General features: G+C 37.0%; 1 protein-coding gene across 1 annotated transcript in view; it reads left to right on the forward strand.

Annotated features, from left to right (window-relative positions):
• LRP1B (LDL receptor related protein 1B) overlaps window positions 1-23,962 on the forward strand; it is a 370,405-nt gene that overhangs the window by 21,878 nt on the left and 324,565 nt on the right. The window contains exon 4 of the mRNA XM_074910092.1: window positions 8,744-8,906. Within this exon, the coding sequence (XP_074766193.1) occupies window positions 8,744-8,906 (163 nt within the window). The remainder of the gene's footprint in view (window positions 1-8,743; window positions 8,907-23,962) is intronic.

Raw genomic sequence — 23,962 nt, forward strand, 5'->3', positions numbered from 1 at the left:
ATTGCTAATAGCAACATTAGTGGGCTCAAAATGAAATTATCCTACAAAATTACGACCTGCATTTTACCTGCAAGAAACTACAGCATACTCCAGATCCTGTGAACACAAGACACCTTCTGCAAAAATGTACAGTACGAGTTTACTTTGTTCCCTAATCCTTTCTGTAGGAGCTAAAAATAATTTACTTCTACGTTATCCCCCCAAAAGCATTCCTTAAAGCACTGTTGCCTACCTCTGGTATTAAACTGTTCAAACTTTCTCTGGAAGTCATTTTCCTTAAAGGCTTTGTATTGCAGAAGTAACTCCGTATTTTACTGGCATATCTTTAAAATTTGTAATAATCTACTGCTTAGCGTGTTTATGGGAAAATGTTTAAGTGGCCTTATTTTTGTGCCACGATGGTTTATGAAGTTCATAATACGTGCAGCAGGCAGTCCTAGGAAGGTGGAAGGTTGTACACTTCTGCCTTTGATGGAGGGTGGTTAAACAAGGCAAGTGTTACAGCCTAATGTAGCCACGCTGTTTTCCCCCCAGCAGTTCTCTTAGTCCACGTGCTTGATGGGATGCCTGTTGCGGCTGAATTATGCTTTAATTTTAACAGTGGATGACTTAACTGCTTTGAAGTAAATAACTGGGTTTGATTTACAGTCTCAGCAGATTTATAAGAAGCTTTTGAATGTGCGGTTAAAAAAAATAAAAAAGCGGCTGTTATAGCTATGTACCTCTATAAATCTGTCTTTATTGTTCAGCATGTATGTAGGCTACTGGGACCCCATTACAAGTTTACAATCACTGGGCAATGTATTTGAAACTCAGTAATGCAGAAATTAGAAACATTATGTTTTTCAACTATTCTTGCTTGTTTCTGACGTGAGATTGATGGTCAGAAAATTCAGGCTTTATAAAAAAACCTTAAAACTCAGGATTAAAAGATAGGGCCATTCATAAGGCCCTTATTTCATTGTTTCACACATTTCTTTACTTGTTTAATCTGGTGACTCGACCCAGTAATAGAAAATTTCACTCATTTTATTCATTCCAGAAACTTGATGCATTGTGTGGCAAAATCATTCTGTAACACAAATAAAAGAAGGAATAGGCTAAAAAATTTAGGAGTAGATTTTGCTACCCTGCTTTAAAATTCCTGGCAAAGGCACAGACCCAAGCATACCTGGGGTCTGCTATCATCATATTTCCTGTGAATGCTCTGCAAACAGAGGGATTTGTTAGAAGAGGAAGATGTGAGGTTTTGTGGTTATTGTTCTGTAGATCCCAAGGTTCCCAATGGGAGGAAGAAGTTTATTGTTAAACCTGCATTTCTCTCTCAGTACCAGCTCAATGTTCTACCTCCCCCTATGTACTATAGCATATCTGTCTTAATAACGCTCCGTTGCCTGTCTTCCATCTGTAGTAACGTGCCTCATAGTGGCCCAATACACTAAGCCATTAAAAAAAAAAAAAGAAAATGCCTCGCTTTTGTAGAAATAGAAGTGCACAACAGGACTGTTGCACGACAAGGCATGGGTAGAACAGAGCCACCAGGTGAGCTAAGATTATATTTTGAGCTGAGCAGCAAACTTACATGGCTTTCTGCTGTACTGCTTAAGAGGCCTCAAAACTGTTTTTTAGGACTGTATCTTGTCATTAGTGCTCAGATACTAATTTATAGATGTGAGGGATCTCGTAGGCCAGACTCTGTCACTGTCTTCGTGGAGTCTTTTGAAAGCTATAGAACCGCTCATCTTAAAAACTTCAAAATCATGTGAAGTTTCAGGTGTTAGATCTTCTCTTCTTGGTAAGTGGGCTGCGTCCAGTAGAAGCATAAAAAGTCTGATTTTAAACAGAAAGAGAAATGGCCATAAGGCATAAATGCCTAAAAGTGTTCTCGTCTCAGCCCAGGTGGAAGCTGAATGCTTGAATCGCTGAATGACTGGATAGACCACGTCTCTGAGAGACTAGATGGCTTCGCGAGCTATCAGGATGCTTTCATTAAGTATTCATAATATTTAGATTAGGCTCATATTTTTGAAAACTCTTCAGCTTGGGGAAACTGCTATTGTTGAAATGTTCACATTTATTGGTTTTTAAAGCAGTATCTTCTAATATCCTGTAGGGTTGGAAGAATACCAGCTCTATTTTCGACAGTAACCCAATTTATTGAAATTTAAATTATGTTATTCAGCAAACAAGAGGTAAAGTTTTCTTTTCTTTTGAGAAGCTTGAAGTCTGGATGCTTTAATATGCTTATTTAAATTGAGTATGGTTTAGATTTTGCATTATACTCTTTACAAAACAGTATCTGAGAAGGCTGATTTAATTCAAAGGAATTACATATTTGAGGATGAGTCATTTGAAAAAGATAGGTGGATACTTTTCATTTGATTTTTCATTTTTAAACATATGCAATAATTACTCAGGACACAGCTGTTAGAAGTTTAGACACCAGTGTGTCTATCTTATTGATTGGTGACATTTTTAATAAAAATCATATTTTGTAAATGGCATTGCAGACGTAATGATCGGAAATTGCTGTCAGTAGAAGGGGCACAGAAAAATGTCTTCCAGCTTAACTTCCCAAGCCATGGTGTCAGTATAAGGTTGTGTGGGCTGCTAATTAGGAACATTACTGTCAGAAGAGAGGCACGGCAAAGGCAGTGCTTCTGCAGGATTTCACACCCTGTCATTTATGCGTGTTTTAACTACTGTTTACCAGGTCTCACCATTACTGGCTATTTTAGAAAAAGAAATGCTTGCTGCTGTTTGTCTTGTCTTTTTACTCATGTGGAGGTAAAAAGAAAACTTATATTTTTAATCAGAGGCAAAAAGCCTACCTCAAAGTTGCTTGTTGTTGTTTTTTGGAATAAAATTTGTTTGTTGCCTTATAAATACATAATTTTATCTCTTTTTTCTGTCTTTTTTTTTTTTTTTTTCTTCAAAATAGATAGTAAACTAAGCAAATCTGGCCGTGCCTGGCACTGCTGTTGTCTGTCTACCTTACACATTTCACAAAGCCTCACCTTCAAAACCTTCAGTTTTCAGTCAAAATCTTAAAGTGGTTTTCTAGTTGTGGAGTAAAATGTATAGATGCGGAAAAAATACTCCCTGAAGACTGAGAAAACATAGGGAAAGCCAAAATGTCTCAAATATGTTGTCCTGTTATTACTTATTATTTATGTTATCTAATTTTTCGTGGTATAGGCTTACAGATTAATCGCGGGTTTTTACCTTTGTTTCTGTCTCACTTCTTTTGACTCAGCAGGAAGCAGGAGAGGCTTCCTTAGGCAAGGAAGTGAAGCAAACTCTTACTTGGGGCTGGTTTATAAAACAGTTAGTGACATAAGTAACAGGTTGTAGAGGAAGGGGGGTGTGAGCCCACCTAGGAGACCTGCAGATCTCTTGTCCTGGCCTTTGGGGAAGGGGACCCAGAAGGTGACTCTTCCTGGCACAAGGCAGTGGAGCAGCACTGCCTTGCACTCCTATATTGCACTACCACTGGGGACTATCCTGACATCTTCCATGTGTTAGGATGCTCATTACAGAAATGTTAAGCTCCTGAAAGTTTTATTACAGCGATCCTCCCTTGCTTCTGCGAAGCGTTTATTCCCCTAGCATATGGCCAACCGTCCAAACAACTGTTGCACAATTCTCAAAACCACCGTGCTTGTATAATAGAATAAATTAAACAAGGGACTCTTAGCAGACCTGACTACCTGTGACAAGGCTCAGAAAGATTTCTATAAAATAAAAGCTTCAAGTTTTCCTGCAGTAGGATTGATTTTATAGAAAGATTTCTATAAAATAAAAGCTTGATGTTTTGCTGCAGTAGGATTAGCAAACACGTCCCAGGCTGCGTGCATGGGGAGTCAGGATACCTGCCCAGCAAGGCTCTTTTATTGAAGATAAACCCACCAGTTTTAAACCACTTCCCCTTCTCTCATGTCCCCCAAGCAAGCCCAGAATACAGCATCAATTTCATGTGTGGAAGTATGGATGTTACATTCATTCAAAAGAAAGATATATGGGTTATGGAAGAAAAATTAGTGCTTTTTTAAATATATTTTTGGGTTTATTTTATCAAATTAGGGATTATATTATCAAAATAACTCTTCCTTTAAGATAAACTTTTGCAAAGAAAACCAATTTTGTGACAAAAATAAAGATTATTTTTAAGCGTTTCAAATATATACATTAATTTTGGGAAAATTCAAGCAAGAAGTCAGTACTAAACTGCTATATATATACATCTGTAGAGAAAAAACAGCCCAAAACTATGCTCAAAGAGGAAGAATGAATCATGGTTCTAATTTCCCATATTAACTGTCAATTAAATTGTTGCACCTTGAGTCTTGAGTAGATTTTCAGGTCCCTTTAGGCCAGCCATGTTCAGAGCAAGGACAATTTTAAGCATGTAAAACAGTAGAAGCTAAATTCTTTCCCTTAAAATAGAGAAGAGTTGTCTATCTCTTTCATTATTAAGCAGAAGCATATGGAGAGTGCAATGAGCATTTTTAATTTTAATTATATTTCATCCAAAATCATTCCCCAGTTCACTCAAAAGTTTCTAAAAAAGGCTCCAACTCCTATGAGCTCCACCGAGTAGTTTGCTTTGATTATTTCTCACATTAAAAATGAGGGATGCTTTTATTTAAGTGTATAAATGTAGAAAGCTTGCTAATTTTTCTGTTTCTAGTCTTGTTTCAACATCTGGAAAAAATTAAATCTGCTAACATAATATTGATTTTAATAGGCGTTACGTGTGCTGAATCCTGTTACTACAGTAGTATAAATACAAGAATGTGGTGCTGCTTTTCCCTCTCTTCTGTTTAACTGAAGGTTTCTTGTGCAAGTCTGGATTTGAAATTGAAATAGCTGTAATAGTGCATACAGTACAAGATACATGTTTGAAAATTACAGTGGAAGAAGACATTCAGTATGGCTCTGATTTTTATAAACTAAATTTATGACATAAGACATATATTCCCAGTACCGTTTGAAGATTTAGCCACCCTCATATAAAAGTGCTATTTTTCTCTGAAGGTATAGTAATATTTGTGTGTTTAAAAAAATAGAAAAAGTATACCTCTATCCAGACTTTTTTCTAGTTCCCACGGTCTACATACTGTCATTAACTAGAGTAGAATTTAGACTATACAATGTCTTAACTATTCTTTATGAAGTCCTTAAGAGGAAATCCTAGTTTTTAGAAAGTAATAAAGGAAGGATGATCACATTTGGCGGAAATGTTCCAAGGAAACTCTTATTAATATAGGAAAAACCCTCAAAAATATATACAAGATTGCTCATAATAAATAGAAAATGTCAGGGGGAGACGACTTTATTTATTTATTTTTTTTAGAGGCTTCTGAAACTGTGTGAATGAAAGAAAAAAAGATTAATTACTTTAAAGATGTGAGTGGACTAGACATCTGCATATACTGAGTTTTAATATATGAATCCAAAAATAGGCATGAAATGAATTCAGTTACTTCCTGAGTACAAGAAGCTATATATATATTTTAAAAGTCCCCAGTGCAACCAGAACTTTATCGTATACAGTGCATTCAACTCGTGTGATAACTGGAGAGCCATTCAAAGCAGCTTAATGCATAGCTGCTAGCAAAACCATAGAGATTAAAAGTTTTGATTCATAAAAACTTTTATCTGCTAACCAAGTGGATTTTTCATGTAGAATATAATTTTATGGGGGACTGGACTTGGATGGTTTTTTATAAACTTCTTCTCTTATGAGAAGGTGGATGTGTCCAATTCACTTCAGAGTGCACGGTACAAAGAAGACAAAACCCAAACCTGATCATTTTATCAACGATACACAACGTGTTTGTGACTGTTAAATGCAAATGCTACTGTGGGCTGGGTGTCTGGGTTAATTACTGTATTGCGATGATGTGCTGCCCCAGAAGGTCTCTTTTTGGAGAAAAGTGTTCTTTGCATAGTAGGACATCTCTCCTCCATTTCAGGCAGTGGGCTTCTGAAGAAAAATGTGAATTAACGTGCTGCTTTTCCCGGAAATTCTATGATTAAGTCCTTAAGCATAGCACACTTCCTAACGAACAGCTTTACAAGGAGTGCAGTCCTAATGAGCCCAAGTCTCTGAAACAGCCTGTGCTGCTGGTCCCTCCCTGCCCTTCCCAGAGACCTGCTGGGGAAGGGAAATCAGGTGAATAGGTGTTAACAGCTAACAATGCTTTCTGAAGTCTTTGAGACAAAGGTTATGGTACGAAATTGCTTCTGACTGTCACACTTTCCTGGACTGCTGAGCAACCACAGTTTTAACTATTTGTGGCAAATGCACCTTCAATTATCCTCGTTTTCCGGATGCACCTTTAATTAATTATCCTTGTTTTCCGTATTAAAAAAAAATAAAATGTTCAGTGCCATTTCTTGTGAAGTGTTAATGAACAACTAAGGAAAGAACAGAGGAAACATTTCAGAAATGTGCATATCGTTATGTTAATAGATCTCAAAATCGGGGTGCGACGTGCCTTGTAGGTGTATATCACATTTACATAAAAGTAGGTATTTTTCCCACAGGTTAACAAGAAAACAGCACCCTCCTCCAGAGGGCTTGTTCCTTTTCCACCACTTCCCAAGTTATAACAAACTTCCAAGAGCTCTCCCTGCAGGAATGTAATTGCTAGTTTAATTTCCACAAATATTTCAATATTTAAAATTGAATCCCTTTTGTAACTTTCATTCTTCATAAATATTTTCAGAAACGCTTCTCTTACATGGAATCCTATGTCCAATTTTCAAAAGTCTCACTGAATCAGTGAGCCATAAACCTTTAATTCCGTGAATCCAACTCCTGAAAATGGAAAGCAGACACATTGAAAATGTTTAATCTGTTCCTGATTTCCAGAGAGATGGAGTTTTTCTGATATTTTTGAAAACATGACCTATATTTTGTTTGGACAAGGAAGACAAATCCTTTTCCTCCCTATTGTCTAAAATCTGTTAGTGCTTGCATATGCCTGGTAGTGCATCTGACATTGGCCTCCTCTGGAGGTTGGAGCCTGGACTAAATGGAGCATTTCTTAATTCTGGCTCAGCAGATCTTTGTAATAGGAGCTATCAGAAGGGAAGAGGCATAATATTCGTTTTGAATTAAAAGGAAAATGAATAGTGGAAGGGGAGAAATCTGAGCTAGAAGAGACAGCAGTGAACTGTGTAATGGGATGGCTGAGATGGAATACAGCTGGTAGCTATTCCTGATATTTTATTGTGTAAATCTTGTTTATGTTACCTGCACATTGAAGGACAACACATGAGTCTCCATATCTGCTTTAAGTATTTAGCAAATGCATGACCCATAAGCTGTCAGATATTGTCAGAAACTTAATGACTACAGGTTTTTTTTTCTTGAATTGAGTTTATTTTATATTCTATAGTGCAGCAGGTATGTGATGGTAGCAACATAGCCTTTTTGGAGTATGGAAAAAATCTGTAAAAATTCAACTTCGGAAGGGTGATAGAAATACAGAAAACTGAAAGTAAAAGGATATTTTATCACATCTGGCTTCTCTCATCATAAAAGAATTGCAATTATGTCAGCAGTATTTTGGAACCACAGTAATACGATGAATATATATATATATTTTAAATTTAAAAAATAATTAATATTTAACATTGAAAACATTTAACAGGAAATATCGTTATAGTAATTGAGTTATTGTTAATTTAAGAATTACTAATTCTATAACAGGGTAGTATCAATATAGTACTGTCAGAAAGAATAGGAAGTAAAGGTATCTTAGTTAAATTAAACTGATAAAGTTACGTTCTTCGTGCTTCTTTATACTTCTGCCTACCGTAACAGTAAGACATGGACATATGGAGAGGTAGGTTGACTTACAAGAAAAATGCAAGATTTAGAACACGTTTACAAAAAGCGGTTCCAGGATCCCACGAGAAAAAAAAACGACTGTTTTAAACAGTTGTGTTAGGTATCTGGGAAGTTACCATAGCATCCTGAGATGGAGAACTCCCAGTGTCATTGTTATGAAACATCTCTGTATAAATATCACATAGACAGTTACTTTAGAGCTTCTTATTGTGGCAGTTGAATCGGAAATCTGGCAGCATCCAGATTTCTCAGAACTACAAAAAAAATAATTCAAATGAAAATGAATGCATGTGCCCATACATCTGCGATTACATAGAGTGGTTATAGACATGCATGTTTACACACATGGTTTTTGAACTTCTGCGAAGTATTTATTATCTGGTTTTAGTCCCTTTCAAAGATAACTAATAAACTTTTATAAACTTTATCCATGTAGCATCCCCACGGTGTAACAGACATCCTAGCACGCAAACTTCAGCATTGGAGTAACCTCAGAGGCAGCTTTCCCCCTGCCATCTGCCGTCGTCAGTGTTTCAGATCTCTGTTTCACAGACACACCATCATTCAGTGGTGTTGCTTCTGAATATTCCATTAAAATATTAATAATGACAAACTTTAAAATATTTAAGAGAACTACAAACAAATGCCCTTTGAGTTGCAATCAGACATTTGTACTCAAAAGAAAAAAAAATATCTACAACCAATATTTGTGTTTGGATTCTTTATTATATACATTATATATACTACGTGTAAAAAAAAATCTTTAGCTCTTTAGCTGAGTAGAGCATCTGCTTGATGAAGCAGCTAGAAGTTCAGTTACTTGTAGTACAATTGCACTTCTGAGCTTTTTTTTTTTTATTTTTTATTTTTTTTTGGCAGATATACAGCAAATAGCAATCGACTGGATCACCGGAAATTTTTACTTTGTGGATCATGTCAGTGACAGGATCTTTGTTTGCAACCAGAATGGATCAGTGTGCATTACCCTCATCGAGCTGGATCTTAATAACCCTAAGGCCATAGCTCTTGATCCAACATCAGGGTAAGATTATTTATCTGCATTAGGATTTATTCTATATGATGTGTGCTTGTTTGTGACTGCATAAAGTATATCTGTTTCATTCAGGTGTTTGAAAAATGATGTTGCCATTGCTATATTGAGTTACTTGCATAGTTGCTATAAAAAAATAATAACGTGGAATGAACTTGTAGCAAGTAGTTAACTATATTAATTTCAACATGTGCCTTGTAGCTTCTCAAAATGGAATCGAAAATGAAAAAGCCATTTTATCCCTACTTGTCATAAGGTCTTCTTTTGCCTCTGTTCTTCTGTTTTTTATTTTTCTCAAAAGGAACTTTCGAGGGTTTTTAATACTGTATCTCTCAGCTGCAGGAATATTGAAAATGGATTTAACAAGTTTAATTATATAAAAAAGTTGAAGAATTTTTACTCTGCTTTAGAGATTTGGCTATAATGGTAAAATTACATTGTGTTTACTTTTTTTCTTCCATAGATACATTCATTGTCACTTGGGAATAAAGCCTTGCTTAAAACACAGGGTACTAAAAGTCTTCCATTCTATAACAGCCACCAGCTGGGAAAAGTTTTCAAGCAAATGATGAAGTAAAAGCATAACTGAATAGGAATAGGATCAAGTTAATTTAAAAAACTAATTTTTTGGTGAGGATTTTAAAACAGGGATTTTATCTTGGTTTTATTAATCCATAAGCAGTTTAAGACCAAGATGCCTTGTGGAATATGTCCTAAACTGCCATAAGCCCCTTCTCAATAAATACAAAAATATTTACTGTAGAACAGCTTGTCATCCATATGTGGACTTTTGTCACTCTTTATTTAAAGCCTGATTGAATATTAAGATGCATTATCACAATGGCTTTAATTCTGACAAGAACAGCTTGCATGTAAAGTTTACAAAGAAGTTTTGTAATGTAATTCTTGAATATAGCTGTATTTCTATCTGCAGCAGATGGTAAGCTTGACTTGATCCGACTGCAGAGTTGTTTTAAAAGAAAAATAAAAATTCATGGATAAATTGATTTTCTGCAAGTTCTGATCTGAAAGAAATTGAAGCTTTCAAATTTGCCAACAGCGGCCTTTTTTCTATACATTGGGTTGTATATTCTTAGCTGGATTTACTAGATGAATCCAAAGCTTGTCATTAGCTAATCTTATCTGTCAGGGATGTAGAAACTCTACCCAACCCTTCGATTCTGTGAGAAGGGATGGAACGGAAAAAGAGGCTGTTTTTCCTTTGTTTGTTATCTGCTAGCTACAAACCATTCTTATTCAGATAGTTGCCTTTTTCAGTGCCATGTACAAGAGTAATAGTGTCTGGTTTAGTGCAGATGTAAGCGCTGGCCTGTAGGAAAGACCAGAAGTGATTATGGTATTTCACAGCATGATTCTTCATATAACAATACCAATATATTTCGTGATGGAAAAACTGGATGTAAAATTTTCTCAGGATACATATTTCACATTTCACTAGTTACTTCTTTACTGGTTTTAGAAATTTTATTAATTGCCTATAGATGTTGTTCTATTAATCGGGTGTTTAACATACATTTTAGCTGAAAATCCCCAACTTATATGTTAGTTCTCTTTATTTGTGACTGGATTTGGGTATAGAATGCAAACAGATAATCAAAAAGCATTCTGGCTACTTAAAAATGTTTAATTCCTTTTTTTTTCCTTTTTGTCTTTTTTGCTTTCTTTTTACTCTTTCGTGCTGATAACTGTTGAGACATTTCTGTGTCAAAGTATTAGCATGATATTGCTGTCTGTGTGACTTTCTGGTTTTATTTTATTTAAGGAATCACAAAAACATCCATACTAATGTTTCACGTTGAGCAATGAATTGAATTGCATAGAAGTGTGTGCTCAGTAGCTTCTTAAGACAGTAATGTTTCTACACTGTAAGCATATGATTATAAATCATATTTTTGGTGGGGTTTTGTATTCAAATATGATATCCAGGCTGTTCTGGGAGGTTTTAGCTCCTGTAAGAATTCAATATTAAGGTATTAAATGTAATTAATTGTAAGGTATTTGCTTCCGTAACGTATTGCTATCATGGCATGTTCATTGGCCCCAGTGTTCTTCAAGCTCATCCAGAGAAGATCATTTCCTATCCTAAGGCATTGAGAGCTTGATCACAAGCCTTGATGTCTATGAGAAGCTTCCTGTAGGAGCACAGGATCAAGCCCTGCTCTTCTTACATGTTCACATCTATGCTGTTACACATTTAATTGTTTCAAGAACCAGAAATTCTGCATTTATCAGTAAAACAACCAAAGCACCAGTGGAAAATTTCTTAATTCTGAATGAATGGTTCTTCTCGCTGTGCTCAAGAATATATTTTGAGTGTGAGTAATTCTACATCTCTGTTCCTGTGAGTTTTGTTATGTGTTTAGTGGTGATGGGTTTATAAACTCTTCTATGAGCTTAGAATGGAACTTGAGCCACTAAGCTTATTTCATATCATACAGTGAATGAAGGAACGTTTGTTATTCTTCTAAAACCAAACTATAAACTGAGAGAAGAAAGATTCTGCTATTTAAAAAGCTCTTGAACAAGCAAGTTTGTTATGTTTCTAATCTAAGGATGTTACTTTGGTTACGGATTTCAGCACTTCTATCAATCTGAACTGTGTTTCATTTCTTGGTTAGTCCAGACCATTTCTAATGGATGCCCACCTGAATAATTTTCCCCTGCCCCAAAAAATGAACTAATAATTTACCCAGTTAGATGTTTTGCAGTACTAATACTCACCTGTTATGTCAACTGATTTTTAGTTAAGAGTATCACGGTGTAAGTATCAGCCCTGTGTTAAGGGAGGCCATTACCAGTGTGCTTCCACTGATGACAGTGAGTACTTCAGAGTCCCGACTTGACAGTGAAACATGAAAAAGCTAGAACAATGCTAATGGGAATGAGAAACAGAGAAGGAGAATAAATTGTTTTGCAATACTATATTATCTATCAAATGCCTTTGAAGTAAGATGTTTGTCTCCATATGTATTTTATTACGGGATTTTTCTTCAGTGCTCAAGAAACAGAAGCTGTTACTTTAACTGGTCTCTGAAATTGGTGTAAATTTGATGACGGTGCTGAATGACTGTCACGTGAAACAAATAGAAGCCAAGTTTGAATGATTTTATCTCTAGCTACAATCTTCAGTGGAGGTCTGCTGTACTCGTGAGGAATGGCTTTTTTAAAGGATTCCAGCTAGTTTGGCAATCAGTGTGCATATTCATGAGCCTTTGATCACCGTACATATATGACAGGGAAGGTAACACATTTAAAACTCACAAGAAGATAGATGAAATTTCGGTTCTCTCCCAGCTCTGCAACAAACCTGCTAAATGTATATAGACAAAGCTTTGATTTGGTTTTTTTATGACTCTGCACCCCCTTGTATTTCATAGGGAGCATAAAATGCACATTGTTTCAGTTATCTGGTAGTCGGATGTGTTCAGGAACATTAGGAATTAATATTGTAGAATGCACTGCTAACTGTGTACATCTACATATTTATACTGTAAGTATGTATACTTAATTACCTCCACTGTTCAAGGTAAATTGTTGCCTTTCTCTGCACCACAATGGCAACAGAGAATGTATAGTGCCGTTTTACAAAGAGAAAATGCATTGAAGTATGGAGTAGTGCAGTTCCCTCCCAACGGAAGCACTTGAAATATTCAGTCCTGATCATGCCAGTCAGAGAGGGACCTGGGGGTGTTGGTTGACAGCCGGCTGAACAGGAGCCAGCAGTGTGCCCAGGTGGCCAAGAAGGCCAATGGCATCCTGGCTTGTGTCAGCCCTGGCGTGGCCAGCAGGGACAGGGAAGGGATCTGAGCCCTGGGCTCGGCACTGGTGAGGCCGCCCCTCGATGACTGAGTTCAGTTTTGGGCCCCTCACCCCAAAAAGGCCATTGAATGACTCGAGCGTGTCCAGAGCAGGGCAACGGAGCTGGGGCAGGGTCTGGAGCACAGGTCTGCTGGGGAGCAGCTGGGGGAACTGGGGGGGTTCAGTCTGGAGAAGAGGAGGCTGAGGGGACACCTCCTGGCCCTCTGCAACTCCCTGCCAGGAGGGGGCAGAGAGGGGGGATGAGTCTCTTTAACCAAGTAATAAGCGATAGAACAAGAGGGAGTGGCCTCAAGTTGTGCCAGGGAAGGTTTAGACTGGATATTAGGAAGTATTTCTTTACAGAAGGGGTTGTTTGGCGTTGGAATGGGCTGCCCAGGGAGGTGGTGGAGTCCTGATCCCTGGAGGGGTTTAAGAATCAGGTTGACATAGTGCTGAGGGATCTGGGGGAGTTGGGAATGGTCAGGGTGAGGTTCATGGTTGGACTGGAGGAGCTTCAAGGGCTTTTTCAACCTAGACAGTTCTGTGATTCTGCTTAGACTTCTGTGATACTGCTTAGACATCTACCATAAATAGAGTAATATGAGTATCAGTGTCTTAATTTCTCCTCGGACCCACTTTTCAGTTTCTTTGGGAATGCCAAGCAATGTAGAAAGGCAGGAATAGCAGATAGGGCTGTTGGCTCAGGGCTACTCCTGGTTCCAGAAATGTGCAATTCAGATGCTCTTTGGGATGCTGATCATAATTATCTTCTATATGTCATAGGCTTATGGGAGAAGATGAATTTTAAGGAGAGCTTTTGAAATGCAGAGGATATTGATCTAGCGCCCACTTGCAAAACTGTTCCAAACATAAGGAGATGTGTAGAGAAAGGTTGCATCTGGTGAGATCACAAAGAGGATGTGCAGAGCAAAGCTGGCATGTGGGAGGATGCGCAGAGCAGTGTAGAGAAGTACTGGGAGTGAGGAAATGGGTTAGACCTCCTACATGAATCGCTAAAGGCAAGGCATGCTGGAGGGGGGGAAGAGGAGAAGGGAGAGAAGAATTGGAGAGGATGCCCAATTAGAGGCTGAAGTCATCGAAACACGTAACTACATGGTAACAATGGGGAGAAAAACCTCACTGCTAAAGACATTTGTAAAAGGAGTGAGCTCATGCTTTAATACTGCAACAGTGTTTGTCATGAAAATATTTGAATAAATCTTTTAATCGGCTTTTCCTTCTGTTATGTTGTAGAACTTAAAAAAAAACCCACAAATTCTGCTTATTTCTTTCACACCTTATTTGTAAATGCACAGAGGAAGAGATTGTGATATGCTGATGTTAGAAGAACAGTATCTATTAATGTGTTATGGTGTTATTTACTATTTCTTGATAATATTAATGTCATGGGAAAAATCCCAACTCCATAATGGAAAAAAAAAAAAATCATCATTCTGTTGCATTTTGAGTCAGCCATAGCAATCAGTTGATATCTTTCTGATCCACAAAGGTGAACAAGGGAAACGAGGGAAGAATTATTAACATTTTTCCCCTTCCTCATCTCAGAAATGTTAAAGGTTGTTGGACTCTATGATCCCAAGGGTCTTTTCCAACCTGAATGATTCTGTGATTCTGTGAAATTAGTTCCAAGGAAAAATATAAAAATATAATTCCATTAACTTCCTCTTCCATTCTGAGGATTCTAAGCACAGATTTTTCTGTGGCTAAAATCGAAGCTACAGTGTGAAAATAATAATAATTAAAAGTACATAATGATATTTTTGAAACACAGTAAGGAAATTTCCTTCAGTCTAGAGTTTCAGAAAATAGGAGAAAGCAAGTGGTAAGATGACATTTTGAAATACATCCTTCTGTATAAGGGCAGTGTTGAGCAGCAGCTTTAAAATACAATATTTAAGAGAAGATCTAGGAAAATCACAATAAACAGTTGTTTCTGCCTTTTAAAGATTTTCTTTTTACTTGTAAATGTTTTCAACTTCTGAAATAATTTCGATAAGCAGAAGAGGAAGAAGTTGTGAACCCTGTTATCGTCCAGAGCAATTAGCTGCTGTAGCGTATATTCTTACTCAAGCTGTGCATGATTATCCTCCCGGGATGTTTGCGTTTATGGGACAGATTGAAATGTAGTATAAGGTCCACTGAGCAGTTCACACTAAAAAGCCAAGGGAATGGAGAAGGTTTTACACGGCATTGAATCGAAAGTTTTCCTTTCTAGAGAGCTATGCACAGGAGATGGTGCCTGGAGTATGAAAAAACAGGCCAGAGGATGGAAAACAATCCTTGATCAAAAAGATTTTTTTTTTTTTTTTTCCCTCTGAAGATATAAATAGAATTAATTTTGGGCTGACAATTCAACCTGTTTGGCAGCATGGGAAGACTTGTAAGACAGTAAGAGTTATCCTACTTGGTGGGATCGTAGGAAAACAGCTAAGAGAAACTTTTGGGTAAAGTCTTTCATGTAGCATCTGGCTAGACAGAGCCTGAGGTCAACCCTGAAAACCTGTATTATGAAACCTGTAATAGCCAGAAAAGAGCAAGTCAGCTGATGAGGAAGTGGAGAGAGACCTTTCTGCATCAAATTTACTGGAAGTTACTTATTTTTTCTTCTTTTCCGTACCTATATCTTGCAAAAAAACCCCCAAATCATAAATGCGCTCTGTTTTATACACAATAAAGAGAGTTTGAATTTACCTTCTATTTCCCTTGAGTTAAGCACGGAATCAGGTAAATGGATAGGTACAAAACACACGTGCAGAGTAAAGCAGGGTCCTGGGCTGCTCCAGGAGGCATTTTGTCTTTCCTGCAGATCCCCTTCCCCTTTCAGAGGGCGAGAGAGTGGGTGCCACTCTGGGACACGATGAGGAGGAGACTGGGTGGCACTGCCGGCACTTGGCACGTAGCCACCTTAGAGTATTGACAGTATCTTTATTTTAAACTCCCAGTTGTTTTGGGAGGGGGTTCTTTTTGTTTTTTTTTAATCAGAAATAATTTGATTTGAGTACTTTCTCCTGTGTAGTTGTCCTGTGTCCCCATGTCGGGGCTGTGAGAGACATTGCCTTTTGCTTCATGCCTCTTCTTAGACAGTGGCTGGAGACAGCCTGATGCCCGAGGGGTTGCTTGGGTAGGCAGAGAGAAATAAAAAAGTCTTCGCTCTGACCTGGCAGAATGCCCTGACAGCGCGATAAATGGCAATTGGATTTTGAGTGATTTCTCGAACGAGGAAAAGGGAAAGTCAAGGAATTCGCTGTCGATGAGGAGATCGAGTTTCTTACAGGGGCGGAAGAGAGCAGGAATGCAAATAGTAGAGGAGGTCAAACCAGTATATGTTTTTCTTTATTTGCTTCATTGTTATTTAGACAAGGGAGCCTTTCAGTGTAAAAATAAAATATCTACACTTACTGTCTGCTGCTTTTTTTATTCTCTCTGTACTGTCTTGTCTCTGAGCTTTTATAGCAGCCACAAGGCTTGGGAGAGATCTTTGAGTCTTAAATTTTATTTTTTTTCCCCTCTCAGATTAGTCACCATTTTCTGCTGATCAAAGAGGAGTGTTATAATCATTAAAGCTCACTTTTAAACAGCAAAATCATTAGTATTTTAATAACATGCCATTATTAAAAGAGCTCACTTCCTTTTCTTGTCACAAAGCAGTTTCAAAGAGCTGTAAGATACATATAAGACACACTAACTTCTAGAAAGTTTTAAAGGTGACCTGAAAAAGAATCTTCATTAAAAAAAAAAAAAAAAAAATTAAAAAGACCATACACAAAAAAAACTAAAAGAAAAAAAGAAAAAAAGTAATAACTAATCATAATGTGAAAATTTTCATTAATAATTCAGATTTTGTTATTCATCCTCCCCTCCATAACCTCTTTATGGCTGTGAACAGTTGGAAATGGTATAATAGTGTAGCCAAAACAACTAAGGGGAGAAAAGATACTTAATCAGACCCCAAAAAAATATTTTAAAATCATATTTACCTTTGTTGTCATCTCTTTAGCTCAACTGCTTGCTAAACATTTAGGAAAAAAGATATTCTTTTTTCTGATCTCAGGTTTTCAGAAAACTGTTTCCAGTTCTGTGCTATTTCTTCTTTTAATTCTAATTGTTGCTAACTAAACTGAGCCATAAAACTCTGTCACCTTCACATTTCCCCCTGGACCTAATCTCCTTTGAAACTTTATTTCTTATGCACCAGTACAGATCTGCTCACTAGGAAACCTTGCTGCTGCTGATGAACTTGATACCAAATAGGAGTTAGGGATAAGTTCATCTGATCTCTTTCCCAAAATAACATGATATGAGTTTGCATGGATCTACAATGAAAAAATAGAAGAGATAATGTTTTTTTCTTCAATAAATTAAAAAAAAAAAAAAAAGGATTTATGAACATAGATCTGAGCTTGTATGAGGAAGTCAGCTAATACAGCTGGAAAGTACTCACAGTCACTGACTAAACTGAGGACATCAAAATATCAAGCATGTTACCTCACTTGCATTAAAAGGGACTTCATTAACAACATCACGTTATAGATTGGGATCAGAGTGACTACTGTAATCAAGATAGTAAAAATAGGATAAGCTTGAACAAGTTTGGTACGTGCATGTTTTCAAAGAATTATGTGAGATCATTTGCTATGGTGCATGCCTTTTTATTAATCAAATATTACTGAAATAATTGAAGACTACAATTAATATCGAATATTTTGTATATATACTTGAAGATACACTGTGCTCACTACCCAAAACAAGTTGCATTCAGAGAAAAAGTAGGTACTAATAGCAATGATAATCTGTGAATGATAAAGCATCTATTTTTCCGGTGATCATAAAACTCTGTGAAGGAGTTGGCAAAGTGAACACTGGCAGTGTTATTAGAATAGCTTACTGATGTTCTCAGCGATGGTATTACCTAGGAATACGTACCACTGTCTGGAGAATAAAAAGCAACTAGTGTAAGTCTGCAGCAACATGAACTTCAGTAAGATTTTTTCTTCTGCAGCATGTGTCTGGTAATGGATTTCATAGCTACGTTGCTGTTGAGTAGGAACAATATTTGAATAGTGTCAGTAATTATGGAAAAAAAAATCAGTGGGAAGACAAAAACATTGGTGAAATCACAAAATAGCTATAGTTTGTAAAAAAAACGTATAGAAAAATAAAATAGCTTTTAAGTAAGTAAAACTTTTTTAAAAAGTTGCCTTTCAGCTCGTCGGTCCAGAGGACATAGAATGCAGCATCACGCCTCTCTCACTTGGCTCAGGTTCTTCCGAACCCGCTATAGAACTCAGCTGTCATCTGACTACAGCATCCTCATTACCCAAACCTGCTTTTTTATGGCATGTCCCCAGTGCTTTTGGGTACCAGGCATTTGAACCATCTCCACAAAGCAGGCTGAACACATGAACAGCAACCACACTAATAAAACTCCATGGGTTTGATTGCTTGGGGCAGTTCACAGCGGATGCAACACATGTCCTCTCACTTTTTTTTTAAACTGTCTGTGTGTAATTAGTGTAGTTACTGTTATGCCTGTCCTCAGATCCCTGTCCTTCACTCCTCAGCTAATTAAGCTTCTGATCAAAACACTCATTTTTTACTGAAATGACTATGAATCTATAAATTAGAATTTGTTATTTTTGAAGGAGATGAAAAATGGGCTTGTTATTCTGCCTGGTATGGAAGTCTTGAAGTACTTTTATTTTTCTTAATAACTGAAATGTCCAGGCAAAAGCCACATGATTTAAATCACCTTACCAATGATTTTCTTCAAGATGAAAGCAATTAAGCTAGAGAGAATTGAGGCCACTTTGTTTCTGAATGAGAATATAAATGGGAGTTTAGGGCTCTATAAGGCATGTATGTTATGTCCATGTCCATCTGAAATCTCCTTTTATTATTTTTTTTTTATTACCTGATTGTCTTATTATCTAACCAGCTTCTGTAAGGTCATTTATGTTGAAGACAATTTCTGATATGAATTTGAGCACTGGAGTGGAAGCACAGAAAAATACCTTAAAACCATAACTGTTTAGGACCCATCTTTTTTTAATTTGTACCTGCGTTATCCTAGACTTATAGAGAGTGTGTGTATGTGTGTATATATATGGAGAGAGAGACTTTCAAGTTTCTTCTATAAAATGAACAAAAATTAAGCCAAAAAGTTCATGCTTAACGCAGATACTGTATTATGTTATGAAGTTCCTCAAACCTTTTTTCTAGTGATGACCACACATTTCTTGTGTTTACACTGGTCTTTTTGTTGTAGCAGTACAAAATTGTGTGAACCACAGGTTTTCTAATACAGTTGTCAAACATACATGTATATATATGTGTATATATGTGTATATATGCAAGGTTTGAAGTATTAAAACATTGGCATTACTCATCTTCTGAATTAACCAGAACCACTCAAACTTGCAAAAATTATGAGAACCATTCAGTTAATTCATCAGCAGTACAGTGATATCATCCTGATAAGAAACTGCGGTTCTCTTGGGGCTGCTTTACATGGACAGTTAGTTTTTTGTATTGTTTTTCCAAAATTTGTTTTCCTGAGGTTTCTTGCATGTCAGTGCCCTGATTGCTCTGCTCAGCAGTGTGAACGTGCCTTCCTGGAGCTCAGCTGACATCTGCATCCTTTTGGTGGAAGATACAGAAAAGCTAGGGGAAATCTAGAGGTACTAATAAGAAATAAAAGATTTAAAAAACCACAGCCTGTAGAAAACTTGTGGGAATCATGGTAGTCTAGAAAAGAGAATGTTGGGAAAACCCATAACTATTTTCTATAAAGGACTGGTTAAATAGAAAGGTGGTTTATTATTTTCCTTGTTAAAAAAAGGGACGTGAAAAAAAAAAATAATTAGCAGAGACTTTGATAGATACAGGAGCAATGTTGTAAACAAGGCTGAGGAGATGTTAGCATATGATCTGTGTAGAAGCTGTGATCTCTGTCATTAGGGACACTTAGGACTATGTCTGTCTGGCAGGGATATTCCAGCCTTATGTTACCCTTCCTCAGTACAGGAGGCTGTATATGTGTATGTCTCTGTAAGCTCTTAATGTCAAAGAATGGGGTACTAGAATAATAAATGTATATACTAACATTTTAGTGTTGCTATTTAAAAAGCACAGGTGAAACATTACCAAAAAAAATTATTTCTTTGCTTCCCCACCTGAAGGGCTTGAAGAGATTTTAGGCAAAAAAGGTCAAAAATTAAATTTTAGTGTTTGGGGTATTTTTTCCTTTTCTTTTTGAGGTGGTGGGATTTGCTGGAAATGAAACTGAAAACTGGGTGTGAAAGGATTTTGATAAAAAAATTTAAAATGTCTAATGGAACATCTACAGAAGTTCCTGCCCATGAGCAGCATCCTTCCCTTTTAAGAACTGCTTTGATTTTAACAGAAACTTGAATCAAGTTGTAAGTTTTAAAGTCATATTTAGTTTTGCATCCGTAAAACAGTCTGAGCAGCTTTCTCCTGGTGTGGTTGAAAAGGCGTTGGGTAGAAGGTTGTGGACATTGTGGGTGATGAGAGCTTTTCTTTAAAGATGAGTGTTTCCAAGTTACTGACAGAATTTCTCCTTCTCCTGTTTGATCAGTTACGTAGCTGTTAAATAAGTTGTCTAAAGTTGTCTATCAAAATACACAACTCTGTCAACCCACAGTGGAAGGAGAATCAATTACTGCTTTACCTTATTGAAAACTGTAGAAAAATAACTGAAAGTAGGGGGCCACTTGCTTGCTTTAGTTTTCTAAATGAATATGCCCCACTGCTAAAATTTTTTTAAAACTTTTCTTGTTCGTTACCAGTTAGCTTGAGCTAGTTAATTCATTCTCAGAGATAACACACACACACACGAAAAAAATCTGGTCCGAGTTTGCAGTTGGCCTCAGGATTAGCATTTCTAAACTACAGAATTTATGGGTTTGGACAGTGTCCAGACTGGCACTTGAAAACATGTTTACATTTAATCAATGGGTAATTAGCTCATAGCATAGATAAGTGTAGAAAAAGGCCATCAAGAAAAAAAGTGGTCTCATTGACTCTGCTTCAGCTTGATTTAGATCATTTTTATTCATTAGGATTTGACAGCAAATCGACAAACCCCAAACCAAAATACTCAGAGATTTGTATTTAACAGATTTTAAAATGAGGATATTGTATTAATAGTAGGATATAAACTCACTGCCTTTTTTACCTGCTGAAAAGTAGCCCCTTACAATCTTCCAGTTTTGTAAGTTTTACAAACATACAGTTTTGCTTATAGACACAAAAATGGTACAGCACCACCTCTTGGCTGATCTTATCCAGCAGAACAATAATACATGGTACTTTCCTCTGGCACCACTCATTTGTCTGAGCATAAGGAAAGGAGAATCAGCAAACTGCTTTTCCAACAGGGATGTAACACTGACTTCAGCAGAAAAATCAGACCTCTAACCAAAATATTTAAATTGGAAAAGAAATTGGTTTACTACACCAAGCCAAGCCCTTGTTTGTATTGCTGAGTGTTTGACATGGTTTACTGATGTGGAAGTGTTACATCTAAAAGTTAAAGGATTTTTTAAAATTTTTTTTATTTTTTTTTTTTTATGTATTCATCTCTCTGTTAAATTACTGTTTTATTTGTCAAACAGAGTTTTCTGAATGTAGTAATATTTTAGTATATCATAATAGTTTTGTATATGCAGCTTACATTTTAAGAATCGATATATATTCTAACATTTTCCAAAGTGAAATCTCAATATTGGCACTTAAATGCGTGTTTAGACATTCAAAATACTGTCAGCTTCATTCTGAAAGATTTGAATGCCTACAGGTCATACCCAATTCAGTTAACAGCTGAGACTGTTCGGAGTTGTTTAAGTTAGGCTGCTTATATAGCATTGTGTCTCTGTGTGATGTACACATAAATGCACACACACAGTTGTTTCTCTTACTACAGCTGGCTTGCACATTGTAGCCCATAGTGACTCTCAGGCTTAGTGAAGCTTTCCTCATTTATTATCTCCTTTGGTAGGAAGGACATGAATGAGGTAGGGATAGTGTGAAGACTAAGTATGTTCTTCTTGGGAAAGAAAAATGAATTGTGTTTAGAATTTTGTCCAAGGTCTTAGGAGAGGATTCCTGTCTATTGCTGGTGAATTATTTTGCCCAAATGTTCTACAAGACACTAGTGCTTATGTATTTTATATTATTTGAATAGCCATCATGAGCCACCTGTGTGCCTGTTATGCAAAAGTTTCGACCGCATTCAACCCTCTATGTTTTGGAATAAGATTTTGAATATACAGTGTCTCAGTGTCAAAGGCAAAATCAGGCTGTGCAATATCAGGCTCAACATATTTTAAGTTGAGCAGTCATAATTAGTGGGGAGGTTTGAAATTCTGGGTTTAAGTTTTATGGGAAATTAGTTCATTTAAGCTTGGGAGGATTTTGTGAAGAAGAATTCATTAATACATGGGAAGCAACAGGATACAATGGTGTGAACGCTGGGAAAGTGCCCGTTTGGAAATGAACAGCTTTGTATTCAGAGCAGGATTTGATGAATATGTATTTCTGTTGAAGGGCACAAGGCATAACATAATGTAAGAAAGCAATAGTCACTCTTCAGGGCATGAGGCAGGGTGTTTTGAAATAATAATAAGCATGGATGTCATCAAAGAATTTTGGTTGGTCATATCATGAGACAATTTAAGACAACACAGGAATTGTAATACTTGGTGACATTTGAATGCCTGAATTTGTGCTTGTAACATTTTTGACGCAAGGTTTTATTTTCTTACTTATCCCACAGTGTGGAGATAAGTTACATAAATCTACACCTGCTCTGCCTTTTCCTGTTTATGTGGAAAAAGAGTAGAGATTAGAATTAGAGGTTGAGGGCTCAGCTATTTTATCACATTGTTTGAAGACAGAACAAACTAACCCTTAACACTTCTCAAGGAGGTTTTGTCTAGCATTTCCATAATATTCAGAGTAGGGATTCCATAAACCTCTATGTTCCTTGCCTCTTACAATTTAAGGTTATTGCCATTAATTATGCTGCAAGCTGACATAAAGAATTGTACTTCCGTCCTCTTGCTGTGACTTTTTAGCTATTTCAGGACAACTAACAGATCTTCTTTTAATCTAGACTGAGAAAACTCACTTCCTGCAATATCCTTCCTTATATTCCCTACCACCAGTACCTCCTTCATCCAAACTTCTGATTACTTAGTGGCTGCACTTTGTCATGTCTCCATTTCCGAGGAAGCAAAGGAAGTAGGAAGTTTGTTTGTTTGTTGTTGTAAATGCATCAGTATAATACTTGCTATTTTGGGGGAGTTTTTCCTTAGCGTTGTGATATAACTGACTTGGAACTAGATTCTGGGCTAGGTGGTACCTTGGTAAAAGTGATTCAGTCATTCTGATTTCCCTCTTGCAGTTAACATTTTTCTGCTCTTGTTCTTTCTGCGCCCTTGCAGCTGTCACTCCCTCAACCGAGGGAAGTCAACAGAGAGCAGTTTGTGTCGCCAGACTCTAAACCAGACATGTAAAAGAATCCAAAATAAACCAAAAGCCAGTTTTAAAACGGTGCTTGAACATGGTTACGGCAGGACGTGACTTAGCAAAACAAAGTGGGTAAGCATCTCCCAGAGGAGGTGCAGTGGGCTCGGTGTGAGAATAACACCAACTCAAGCTCTGTCTGCTGCTGTCAAGAGAAGACTAACAGGACTGGGACCTTTAGGTTTGCTTTGAGATCCTTCCACCCTTCAGATCCTTTCCTGAATCCCCCTTGCTGAGCCAGGTGCTCCCTGGCTTGTAGCTGTGTAGATGTCACTAATCACTGGAAAAAGTCACTAATCATTGGAAAAAGTGTCGGGGGGATTTTGCGCAGGGGTGGGCCTCTGGGTTGGTTCAGTTTCTGTTGAAATCAAAGTGGACATACATGTCCTGTGCATCCTTACTCAACTGTATCCTATTTCAGTTGGAACAGTATGATGTCTAATTCCCTTCTCCATATTGCTTGTCATTGCTTACATTTTGGTGCTTTTTTTCAAAGCAAGATGTGTTCTATATTCTGTTATCCATTATTCATTATTCTTAAAGACAGTTTTCTTCTGCCTAGCAGAACTTCAGAAAATTATTTCTACAGTCTTCCCATTTCCATTTTTTTTTTAAGTGACATTGAAAGGTACAGAGAGGCACAGCTGCCAGAGTGTGGG

Source organism: Athene noctua, chromosome 7, assembly GCF_965140245.1.
Source record: "Athene noctua chromosome 7, bAthNoc1.hap1.1, whole genome shotgun sequence".
Classification (NCBI taxonomy): domain Eukaryota; kingdom Metazoa; phylum Chordata; class Aves; order Strigiformes; family Strigidae; genus Athene; species Athene noctua.